Below are 13,163 nucleotides of genomic sequence, written 5' to 3'. Positions count from 1 at the left end.
CAAATGAGTAGCCTAGGTATATCTAGTATATTTAATTCCATATCTATAATAATCAAATAAATGTTAGTTTAATAATCCCGCAATTGATTATTTCGTCTGGATATTGCAAGCGTTCTTCAGCTCACGGACATAACAGTAGACAATTTATTTCCTCTTGCTGATCAATTGAAAATAATTAACTTTCCGTTTCTCTTCCCGTGTCCCACCTCCCAACAGTTCTCTTTAAGACAGGACGGTCTAATCCCCTTACCAAAGTAGAGCACCAGATTTATATCCGCAAAGTTCCTATCCCTCTGCTATATGGAATTTAATTAAGTAGAAGACAACTTGTCTCACGAGTTTCTTTGAATTAGCGCATTTGTTTTGTGCAGGGATATGTCACCCTTGGAAATAATCCAAAATATCAGTGTTTATGAATATTCTAAATATGGATGATGAATAAGGTTTATTGAGTAGGCCTACCTCGAATATAAAAATCCTAATTCTAAAGCCCTGATCAGATGATCAACTTTTATTTGACCTGTCTAAATCTGGTCATGAGGACATCATATCATGACCATATATAGGTACATCATGACTATATATGGGCATACAACAGTGTTCGATAGTCTGGACAGAGCTTTAATTATAAAATAGCAAACGTTAGCATGATATACGTACCATCATCACGCTGAGCAAAGCATCGACTGAAAAGGAGCAAAATCAGACCAGGCAGCCTCATCACTTAAGCTGTATTTGATGTTAACTGTGCTTGGTCGATATTCTTCTGTGTACACGTATAGCATAGGACGTGAGCTGTTCTAAAAAAAGTTGGTTAGTGCTTACACTTCAGGGTGTAATGTGATGTTGCATTACAACTCTTGATAAGTTGTTAGAAGTTATACTAATATTTGCATTGCTCTTCAAATAATTATCTAGCGAAATATTGAGGGCGGAATGAAACGAATATTCCGATATGTTATCCCTGGATGTGTCTGTACAGGCCTATATTTTTATTTTATTCAATTTCCAACAATAATATAATTTCTAAGAGTATAACGCGACATCAGATCAGTTCTACATTCTCCGTGAATTTTGAATGTTACAGAAGAGGAATCTTCGAGTGTGAAAAGTACAATAGAGATAAATTGTACGGACATTACAATATTACTATCACCATCATCATTATACCATCACCATCATCATCACCATTAGGCCCGTAGCCTAGGCGGGTTTTTATAGTTCAGGAAAAACCACCTTTTCTAGCAAACCCCACTCTTTTTTCTCGCAAACCCCCTCAAATTTTCTGAGTCCTCAACAAAACTAATGCACTGCAGACCCAACCAGACTCTTTTTCAAACATAAGTGCTTTTATAGCATTATTTAAACACATAAAAAACACAAAAATCCTCTTGCTTTGGGGGTATTGCTGACCCCACTGGGACTTTTCTCCCCCCCCCTGCCCCTAGACTCCATACCCAGAGAAACCCCCTTTTGGAGAAACCTGGCTACAGGCCTGACCATTATTATCACCAAAACCATCATTAACACTATCATTATATATATTATCATTTAGATTATTATTAGACATTCTATTTTGTATGTTTATCATCTATTTTGAAATCAACTAGTATAATGTAAACTATTGTTTACAAGATGCACAATGCATTCCGTGTGTGCCACTAATGTGTGTCTAACAACATGTTCAAGTTACAACACTTCAAATACAACACAAATGTACATTGGTTATGTTTTATTTTGTCCAATCTACCTATACATACAAAATGAACTGGACTAAAAATACACCAAGATGTCTAGCAAATGTATAGTACACAATTCACAATCAGGAAAAGATTTCCTTGTTTTATACTTATTAAAAAGTTTCTCTAATGGTATTTATACAGCAAACAATACTTGTGATGCAGAGGCAGATCCACAGGAAATGGGGGGGGGGGGGTCGCTAAAGTCCACCCTCACTCCCAAAAGAGGAGATAGCAAAGAAAATGGTATTTAAAGAACTGCATGATAGCTCTAAAAGTTCTATATTTGCGTACTCTTACTGATTTTATTTTACAATTGACCATGCAGTACCCCCTCCCCCCCCCCAAAAAAAATGCAATGCATGGCTCCTCCCCAGATTTTTCTATGGATCTGCACCAGTGATGAAGATCAAGCCTTATGTGTGCTTTTGCATTTGTCCTGACTGACTTCCTCACATTAACAAATTCGTAAGAGCACTGAGATTATTTAAATTACAGTGCAGTACTTACAAAAGTGTGTTAAATAATAAAATAAACAAATATATTAAACGTTGGTAGCATTTTTAGACTAAAGAAAGTTCTACACATTTTTACCACATCAACAGCCCTTAAGCTTGGTTTCCATAGAATCGCTACATGCTGTCATCTACAGCTTTTAGCAATGCTGACTTTACCATCATTAGTTATATCATAGAGTAAAGAAAGCATTTTATTAGTCCATTACTACAAAGTTGGGGCTAAGCACTCTGCTGTGTAACACCTTTCCCCTTAACTAGGGGTACAAAGGGGAGAGTAGCATTGTCCTTCAATGAAAATCTTTCTTATCAGGTGTATAAAAAAAGGTTCAGGCAGGAATATATATATATTAGTATTTTTATTATTATTAACATAACTAAATATATAGATAATAGATTATACAATAATGTTAGGAATTATCAATAACTGGGGCTATCTCTACTTCAATTTTGTTTCTATTAGATTGTACATCCATGATTCAGTGAGATTTTAATAATGCCTGTAAAGATCAGAGGTGTAACAACGAGTTATGGGGCTCGGGGGAGAGAAAATGACGGGGGCTATATGTCAGTAAAATATTTTCGCTCATGAAGTCCCGAAGTGTGGATAACGTCCCAACTAAAAAAAACGACTGAAAAGATCATTTAAAGTATTCAACTATTGAGTATTCAACCATAAATCAACTTTGGTTTTTACAAAATAATCGTCATTCATTTGATATTTTTTGGTATTTGTTATTGGTCGAAGATTCTTTGAAGCGCCATCAATAGTTTTACTTATATTCAAACAGTCAACTAACACTGGGTTCTGGCTAGGATTTGATCTCCTCTCTGCCATTCTGGAGTGGTGAACCGGGGCTTTCTGCCTAGGAGCTTATGGAATTATGCCATTGGTAATAACTATTACGCACATTGTTGTGAAACCCCATGAAAATCTCAAATCTCACAATGCTGAAAATGTAATGCTCATCCATGGAAGAAGCATGATGTTTAAAGTGTTTGATGTATCTATGCACCAATCCTTAATGATCATCACACATGTAAGTGTAAATGCTAAGACCACATATGGAATCAACAAACAGCGTAAAAAAATATTAATCACTTTCTTCGCTCGACACAGCTTCATTATCACTCTTGTCACTTGCACTTCCAAAGATTTCTTCTTCGTCTTTTTCTTCCCTCCTTTCCCTCTCGTCCTCCTCATCCTCCTCCCCAGCTTCCTCCTCGTGTTCGCTAGCTTCCTTTTCTTCATTCTCACTCTCCTCTTTGTCACTTTCCTCTGCATTTTGTGCATCTTCTTCTCCACTCTCCTCTTTTTCTTCATCACTCCCACCTGCAATATAAATACAAATAGTAAAAGATTCTAACATCAAGTATACATTAAGCAAAATTGTGAAACCATTAATATTAGGAAAAATTTTGAAATTGTGTGGATCATGTTTTGCCCTACCTGCATGTGTGTGTTATAGTACTGAGTGGTCAGTACGTTCCCAAGTACTTGAAAAAAAATCTTCAAACCCATGACCTCTAGATAATTAACCTGGTGTCCTAACCACTAGCCCACATAGCTTGTGCTTAGTGACTCATGTTGAATCTGATCCCCAATGCTGCTATGCTATTCAACGATGTGTTTTTGCATGAGGATATTTATTAGGTTTTATGTTTTGCCCTTCCTGATGTGTTATCGTACTGAATGCTTAGTAGGTTCCCAAATACTTGCATCATTTATATTAAATCTCCTGATGCAAAAAACATCATCAAATAACGTAATAATTTCAATAACTATAACAGTTCGCATCTTACATTAAACTTAATTTTTAAAAAAAACTTACCCGATACTCGTTCATTCCCTTCATTCTGATTCTCGTCATCACTCCCTTCTCCCTCTCCTTCTTCCTTCTCAGCATCTTCCATCTCTTCATCCTCTGCTGTTGCTTCTACCATTTCTTCCTCCTCCTCTTCTTCTTCCTCCTCTTCTTGCACTTGGTTATCAAGTTGTGTTAACCTTGCACTCTATAGATGTACAAGAAAAGCAAGTGCAACATCAAATCAAGAAGTCCAAGGCTATAAAAACGGTGGCATCAATACTGTTATTAGTATCATCATATTAGGCCACATAGTTTCTCATCCTAAATATTTTGAAAACAGGAGAATGAGGGAACTTTTTTTTTGGCAAATGGCAAATCCAAGATGGTCAATGAGAAACAGCTACTACTTTCTCACTTTTACCAATTAGACACATTGAAAGCAAAAAAAGAAGCACCATATGTATCCCCATATGTATCTGGTGAGGCAGAGAAAATAGATGCGCGAGGGGATGAGAAACTAGTATTTTTTTAATTTGGCCTTAAATAAATTTAATATTAATCAGGAATGTACATGGCCGAGCAGTTAAGGCAGGGGCCCCACAACACCAGTGCTGGTTCGAGCGGCACGCTGAGCCATGGTTCTTGTGGTAGAACAATTCTTCTCGGACAAGGACTATAAACTGTAGGCGAAGTGTACACGATTGGCTTATGTGCACTATAAAGAACCAGTACACCTTTCATGATAATTAATGATTCATCTCACAGTCCCTGTCATTTCAGGCCAAAGCCTCCATATATGAAGTTGGCCCTCCTTCCCATAAGAGACGGAGGAAATGGAGATCAATCAATACAGTAAAACTGATGTAAATAATGATGGTGATGATGAGGATGACAATGATCATGATATTGATACTGAAGATGATACCAATCATTATCAAAAAGATGATGATGATTACAGTATATCATACATTTCAATTAGTGTATGTAGACTTAAATTATGTTTAGACAATGCTACCATTTTCAAACAAAATAAATAAATAAATAAAATATAAAACAGACAGATACTTTGTAAATAAAATATAAGAAGAATGAGAATGAAGATGATGATTGGCCGTCTCACCTGTGCTACCAACTCTTGTTCCGATTGCTCCCGATGTTTAACAACAAGAACCGATGACCCGGAAGAAACTGTTTCTTTTGCTCTTCTTTTACTTAATCGTACCCTATTGATCATTTAATTAAAAATTAGTAAATATTTTTAAATTGATCAGTTATCTATTCTATCGAATATTATTAATAATCAATCATTTAACCCTTTGACCTCCCAATGCTAATTTGCAACTGTTTCCAGGTTTAGTGCAAACATGTTACATAGGGTCAGCCTCATATCTGAACTCATGACCTTTGAATTAAAAAGCCTAAAGACTACATCCTCCATGCTTCAATATATACATACACTCTTACCTGGTTTCTAGTTCATTGTAGAAAACACCCTCTCCTTTTCGAAATACAAAGAAATAGTTCTCCTCGTAGCCCCGGCTTGTTTTGTTTTTAACGTTCCAATTGTATTCTCTAGCCATCTTATACTCATACCTTTAAAAGTACAGTGCATTGAAACACAATCATTACATAAGTATGCAACTTAAGTATGTTATATAAGAAGAAGACAAGCATATGATTGTACAGTATGTTAAATTATATAATAATATACAGTATGTATGTATATCAACATATTATTCAACAGTAATAAATAATATATAGGCTTTTAATATAGCATCCTATAATCACCTCTCAGAGTTTACCTAAGTTGTCTTGGTACTTACTCATCATCGGGAGAATATTCCACCCCTTCCTCGGTATCTCGCTTCCTTTTCCTAAGTGTTTCCTCCGAAGGTAAGAAGTATCCTACAAATTGATCTCCACTCTCATCAACCATACCTCTGTTTGGAAAGAAATAAAAGTAGAGTATAATGTCTAAATAATTCAATGCAATGCTTCTTGATGGCCAATCTAGTGGAACACTTTACTAGATTCATTTACATGGGCTACAGCTATCTTTAAAAATGATCTGACAAATGGACTTTTCAGCTAAGCCCAGTTCCTTGGATATTGCTGCTAAGGTCCAAAAAGTGACAGTGTAAAAGCATAAGCACACGTGTGTTTGTGGGACACACTGTGTCTGTAGGACATGCACGTATTCCTAGCTCTGTTATAAAATAGTCAGTTGCTAAGTTTGATTTAAACTCCATTAAGTTCCATTGTATTGGAGTGCTACAATTAATCAATCAATCAATGTTAAATCAGCTTTTACAAATTGCATTTTCCTTATTACTTCTGATACACTATTTCAAAGCTAAAGCCACAGTGACTAACTTTTATCTATCAAAATATACAAACATTCTATAATTTTTATTATCAATAAACCTCAATCTCTACTGCCTTTGCTGCTGCTTGCACTTACTGCCTTTGCTGCTACTACTGTTACTATAGCATAAATAATTATGTGTTGTAATTACCTGATCATCGCCTGTGACATTTCTTCAACTTGTACAGCAACTGTTTTTCCTTTCGGTGCTGGATCAAAGTCAAAGATGACCTGTGCACAGGGGTTAGCCCATAGCTTATAAAAGAAAAAATAACAGATTATATTTAAAAGCAACATTAACCAATGATAAAGCAGCCTATTATCAGCTTAATAGGTTATTATCCATAATTTATTTCATGTTATTGTTTAATTATTTATTTTATTGTACATTCATTCATTTATTACTTAATTAGCATTTAAAAAAAGTCAAAATACAAGTAACAAAAACTTAAATTACAGAAAAGCGTAAACCTAAAGAGGCAAGGATTCACAAAAGCAATTAAAATCGCTGTAGCTTGCAAGCTGGTTAATTCACCTTAGACAATGTAGTTAATGTTATTTGTAGGGAATAAAATAATAGTATTGGTACAAGAGGGCTCCTAATCCAGCTCATCAGTAATGTTGAGCTGAACTAATAATTATTAGGCAATTTTCAGGCTTAAATTATACCATCGTTAAATATCATTACATATAACCAGCTTACCTTGAAATCTGGGTATATTGGCATAACTTCTACAGGTGATACATGTGGCTTGCTGTAGTGCTTATTAATCTACAAATAACATAAAACAGAATTCAACTGCATATACAAATATATACATTGCAATATTACATATCTTTCATCTTTAAAAAAAAATTTAATAGTTTTTAATTATAAACAAATTTCTACTATGTCCCAAAAATTCAAAAATTCAAATTTCTAAAACTTTTATTATCTAAATTATATAAAACATACAATTGGAAATTTGAAAACAAAAGCTTAAAACTTTTTTAAAATTTCTATGCCTATATACAATTGCTTACTATTCACGTTCTTCCTGCCCCTCCCACTTCACACTTTGTAAAATGTCAAAGTTTGGCTTGAATTGATAATTACAAACAACTTGCGCTAATAATAATCAATAAACAAACTGCTACTCCTCTATATAAATATTTATAAATTAAAAAGTATATTTCAAACCATATTTAGAATGTCCTGAGCACTTACAGGTATTTTGGCATCATTAAATGTTTTTTCAATTGCTTGTAGCTGACTTTCTCTGTCCTGTAAATGATGAACATGTTATAATGATAAAAATAATTAGTGTTACAAATTCAGTATCAACAAAATATATGACTATATTTTCTTTTGCTAACTAATTTTAATATTACATGAACTAGTATAATAATCACCTTATATATATCTTCTTCTGTGAATTGCTTTTTTAAACTGTATGCAACTCTGCAAATAAAAATAAATAGTAACATGAGTTTACAGTACTTTTCCACACTTTCCTCATTTGAAAACCTCTTGATAATAATCATGGTTAATGAATATTATGAGGATAAACAGACAGTGTCAAGACAAAGATGATGATGATAATAATAATAATTACTAAATGATCATAACAAGGCATATACACTTCACTTTGAGCAGGATGATGGGTAATGATGATATCATTAGAGTATGATGTTCATAATTAATATTTGGAAGACAATGATTGTGATGATAATTATGATAGTAATGATGATTATAATGATGATAATCATGTCAATGCTTAAAAGGTGATGACAATGGTGATGATTACAATGAAGATGTTGAAGAGGATAATGATGATGATGACAGCAAAGATGATTATGATGATGAAGACAATATGGATGGTGATCATGATGAAGACCATGAAAGTGGTGATGATGATAAGCCAATGAAGATGGTGACGATTGATATGATAATGATGATGTTGATAATGATGATATAATGGTTATGATGCCACTAATAATAAAAACAATAATAAAAAATTGTGATGATACTGCTGAGATTATCAACCTGCACATGCTGATTATTACTAACACATTCCAAAAAACACAAACATGGTAATGAAGCAATACGTATACTTGCTTGGTTTCAACCTTATCACTTCTATGCTGAGATCTGTTATATTCACTGGATATGTACTCTGTTTTCCGCAACCATGACACCATCTTACTGTGTTGTTTTGACCTGTACAAACAAAACAAAGATTATGCTCAATATAATAAAATGTTACATTCTATGTAAAGTAACATGCAAGGGTGAAATACTGTAAACAAATATTTCAGAGAATAAAAGTTTTACTCCTTAGAAAAATTCAGCCATTCCAACTGCACTATTTAACATTATGTATCTTGTAAATTGCAAGTACCAGTGTAAACATTTAAATTTATAAAATCATTGTACAGTAAAGTGAATATTAAATGCTGTAGCAGTGTTACAATGAACCAGCTGATTGGTCGGGGAGCATTTTTAAAATCTGGTCTGAAATGCTAAGTTGTTCACCTTAGGAAAAAATTTATATGAAATGAGAGACATGCTTGAATACTGTAGGAAATTCAAAACCCTTACCGTTTAGAATCGCCAGGAGTTGATATGTCCTCCTCAAGGAGTCTTTCGTCAGCAGGATCCAATGTTACTAGTAGAAAAAATAAATCAACCCATAATCAAAGAATACACAGCTATTTTTTACTACTGAAACAACCTGACTGGAATAAAATGACTTATAATAATTTTGTTCATATATTTGACAAAAGACAATGTAATTTCAATACAGGAAGAAGAGTAGGGGCTGCTTAATTTAAGAAATAACATATATATTATAGGTGCACAAACAAATCACTTTATTGAAGTATATATACAAAACATTAGGACTGAGCATTGGATTGGATTGGATTGGACTTATTCGGTGTAAACACCAAGGATAGCCCACGAAAGTCTAGAAGAAGACTTATTTCCAGTGGGGTCCTTCATGGTGGTGAATGGGCAGTACACTGTGAGACAATCCCCTACCCTTTTCCGTTAATGCACACAGGCATAAATGTCTCATCTGACAGACGGTGTGCTATAGTAACTTGTATTTGAGCCCTCCAGCTGAAACACAAGGAGAGGCAGTGATGGGAATTGAACCGGGGACCTAGAGATCTCCACGGTTCAGCGCACACACAGTGACTACCACTAGATTAGCCGACTGAGCTAAGCTGCTCCCTAAGTGCATCCTACAAGTCATACCATTTGGATCAATACTGTATGTGTCTGGATTGATGAGATCAATTGTGACCCCAAGGTCATGTTCTGCCAAAAGTTCATGCTTGAATGTTCGTTCTAGCGACGTTGCATTGTACTGAACAAATCTGTTGGCCTCAAACGGGTAGGTGATGAACTTTGGGTCAAAGGGAATGTCTGGAAGATTGTTTGTGTATTTTGGCCTACAAACCAAATCAGATCTGAAAAATAGTAAATACATTGCCATAAGTTATGGTTGTGTTGTGTACTGTACATAGCACTAAATTATCCAATAAAAATAATCCAATTATACTCCAGTAAAAGATACTGCATGCTTTCTGTGTTAAACTTTTAAAAAAAATGATAAAAATGCAATTTAAATTACTTAATTTGTAAATTATTAGTTTTTAATTTGTAAATTATTAGTTTTATATTAAAAATTTAAATAAACAAATATATTCCTTGCCATATTACCGACACAGAAACTGCGAAAAGAAATTTTCTTTGAAAATTGAAATTCTTAAATCTTAAAAAGGAAATTTGTCAATGAACTTCCATATCAAATTATATCATGTGTCAGAAATTTTAAATGTGAATGTGCATGGACCATTTTAGGCAGACAATATTTTTAAAAATTGCTGAAACATGGGTCTCTAAATAATATAAGCATATGGTGTTGGTGCCTGTACACGGAGTAGGTTACAAAACTTATTTAAACAATGGCAGTGTCAAACTATGCAAGAACTGTGCACAGAAAATCTTACACAACTGCAACAACTCAGCTGTGCAAGGAATTCTCTGAAAATAGAATTGATGATGACCTAGCCTCAGCGTACAATACAATACATTCTCATCATCAATTTTTTTCATTCTAAATCAAAGTTAAATGATGCATGCTCCAACCACCCATTAAAGTTTGCACCATTTTCTGAAAGTAACTTCTTTTTACAAGGTGTTAAGCACTAACTGTAAACAAAGTGCTTTGCCAAAATCGTGATGGATGAAGAATCCACCAGAAACAAGTCAAAAAGAGCGGTATAAAAACAATTCAAATTTGGGACAAGATTGACTATTAACACAAGAAATCAAAGTTCAAAAATAGCATTTGAAATAGTACTTACTTTGGGGGTCCAGATGATCGTGGTCTAAAAAGGAGATAAAAAGCATGGAATGTAAAATATTATTAACGATCTATCTAGCAGTAACAGTACCATAGGCTATCTCAGTAATGAAAAAGAAGGTTAGGGGTGGCAAAACAGCTAGGGACACTCACTGTATTCCTATTCAGTGCCTATATTAATAATAATATTTTTATTATTAATGGCATGGCATGGCTTACTGTTAATTACTGTATCTGAACCTTTTTTACATTGAATAAAATTGCTATAAAAAACATTAATGGCATTTAAAAGAAAAGGGGAGTAATTAAAAATTATATAATTTAGTAATATCGACTTGATAAAATATAGGTCTAGCAAACTAGGCCTAGCCTAGAGCTACAGTAGCCTAGGACTGCCTACACTACGACGAGGCCCATCCGCGACAGCAGATGTAGCCAAGGCTAGGCCTAGCCTAGTTAAATTTCATCCTACCTTCTATCTGCGTCCAGTCTTTTACCACTTTGGATTGTTGGTGGCATATTTGGATTTTCTTTAGTTACTGATGATATCAACAAAAAGGCCAACAATTAGTAGTATTCTGAAAAAATAACTCATCACTCGCTAGGCCTAGGGACCTAGGATTCACTTAGCAAACATGCGCACATATCTTTATCAAGTTAGGGGCACGGAAAAAATATACTTAATAGTTCATAAATATTTTAAATATAATCATTTAAAGATATTTATATATAAAATTAATTAAAATTAATTTTAATTACCTTATACATATACCTCATATTTTAACGGATTAAATAATAACTATTTATACATTAAAAATCGTAGTAGACCACCTAGCTCAAACAAAATAAGTTGGCTACTTCACTTACAGTAGTACTACTACTACTGTGTCATGGCGGCCGTTCAACCAGGCGTCGGAATAACTAACCCTGGTTCTGCTGGGGCTCCTGCTGTTGCCCCTGGCGTCCAGCAGCCTGCTCATAGCTCCACCCATCATAGTTCTCAACAAAGTCAACAAGACAATAATCCAATTTCAAACGTTAAAGCTGATATACCCCAACTTAACAAGTCGCTTAGTGTAAGTTAAATTAGGCCTAGCCCTAGGCCTAGGCCCTAGTTAGGGCAGGCTGGGCCAGGTAAATCTTCGATTTAAACGGCGTAGGCGTACGTAAAGTTTTCATTTTGGTAGGCCTACAAGCCTAGCCTAACACAACTTAATAGTGGCCGCTAACTTTTTATTTTTACTTGTACTGTACTTTTTGTTATTGAGGTGAAATTTGCCAGATTATTACGTACAAATAGCATGCCATACAAATTGCACAAAAACATCACTACTAGAAGCATGCCTAACTCACTCAATGCTTTTTCTAAAAAAAAGCTCTGTTTAATAATATGAATGATTTATTAAAACAAAATTTGACAGTGGAGTCTTATCATCAGTCATGTTATAACAATGATATATTTGCCTTCGGTTAATTATACCTAATTAAATAGCACTTAAATAAATGATTATTTTAATAAATCTATAAATTTAATGCAATACTATACAATACTATAGCATAGGCAAAACACTTTTACTTGAAATTAGGCATAGCATATACAGTATTTACTTTTTTCTTCCAAAAAGTTTTGATATGTATTACTGTGTTCATTTTATTTTCTAGAACCTGATGAAGATTGCTGCTGAAAATTTTGTTCATAATGCCGCTGTTGACAATAATGGGTAAATAAAAGTAATTACATATAGTGTACTAAGGTCCAAAAAGGGCAAGGGTTGCAAGACACGGAGGGACCCTTAGGGTAGAAGAAAGTTATTGATCGGGTTTCTACATATCCAAGCGCTTTGTATCCATTGCCAAAAGGCCCCAGGCCTATATTAATTTCTATATTTAGATTTTTAGAATTCAGAACTACAATTTCATTCCGAATCATTCACCTCCTACCAGGTACCCATTTATACTCCTGCGTGAAGAGAGGCAAATGCAGATAAAGTGTCTGCTCAAGGACACAAGCAGTGTGACCAGTATATATACTTATATTATAATGTCATATTAGAAATATGAAACACTTTTATTTTACACATGGCTAAACTTCTAGTAACAGCTGCTCTTGTGCTTTATAAAATGTTGAAATCTGAAACTGAATACATTATGCAATCATCTGTAAAGAATTACAAACAGCAAAATTATCACACCAGTATTTATTTCACGATTTGAAATGTGATGATTATTATTAATATTCAAAGGCCAGGAAACTTACCCTGAACTTTAATTTTGATGAAAGTGGTCATCTAAATTTAATATAAAATATCTTTTTAAAAAATAATAACTTTAAAATTATTATTTTTAATTTATTTCAATAACACCCAAAAGTGTGTATACTG

General features: G+C 34.0%; 3 protein-coding genes across 3 annotated transcripts in view; 1 reads left to right on the top strand and 2 right to left on the bottom strand.

The window, feature by feature from the left end:
* Positions 1-3,092, bottom strand: part of LOC117108484 (phospholipase B1, membrane-associated-like) — a 13,625-nt gene extending 10,533 nt beyond the window's left edge. The window contains exon 1 of the mRNA XM_033250499.1: positions 3,032-3,092. Within this exon, the coding sequence (XP_033106390.1) occupies positions 3,032-3,092 (61 nt within the window). The remainder of the gene's footprint in view (positions 1-3,031) is intronic.
* LOC117108488 (RNA polymerase II-associated factor 1 homolog) lies at positions 2,961-11,437 on the bottom strand (the record flags this gene model as incomplete). The annotated part of the gene is given in 14 exon segments (XM_033250502.1): positions 2,961-3,587; positions 4,087-4,267; positions 5,183-5,285; positions 5,527-5,655; positions 5,886-6,002; positions 6,579-6,682; positions 7,131-7,199; positions 7,635-7,691; positions 7,820-7,868; positions 8,526-8,627; positions 9,009-9,075; positions 9,669-9,883; positions 10,784-10,807; positions 11,255-11,437. Coding segments are annotated over 14 exon segments (1,503 nt in total). The 5' UTR covers positions 11,302-11,437.
* A 206-nt stretch (positions 11,438-11,643) lies between these two features.
* The window catches only part of LOC117108466 (mediator of RNA polymerase II transcription subunit 29-like), a 3,671-nt gene continuing 2,151 nt past the window's right edge, over positions 11,644-13,163 (top strand). Inside the window, exons 1-2 of the mRNA XM_033250479.1 lie at positions 11,644-11,858; positions 12,445-12,503. Coding sequence (XP_033106370.1) covers positions 11,673-11,858; positions 12,445-12,503 — 245 coding nt within the window. The 5' untranslated portion in view covers positions 11,644-11,672. The remainder of the gene's footprint in view (positions 11,859-12,444; positions 12,504-13,163) is intronic.

Source organism: Anneissia japonica, unplaced genomic scaffold (genome assembly GCF_011630105.1).
Source record: "Anneissia japonica isolate Jap-2015-1 unplaced genomic scaffold, ASM1163010v1 scaffold3940_len624931_cov186, whole genome shotgun sequence".
In the NCBI taxonomy this organism is placed as follows: Eukaryota; Metazoa; Echinodermata; class Crinoidea; order Comatulida; family Comatulidae; genus Anneissia; species Anneissia japonica.
Note: the sequence above shows the minus strand (reverse complement) of the source record. Positions and strands in the feature narration are given on the sequence as shown.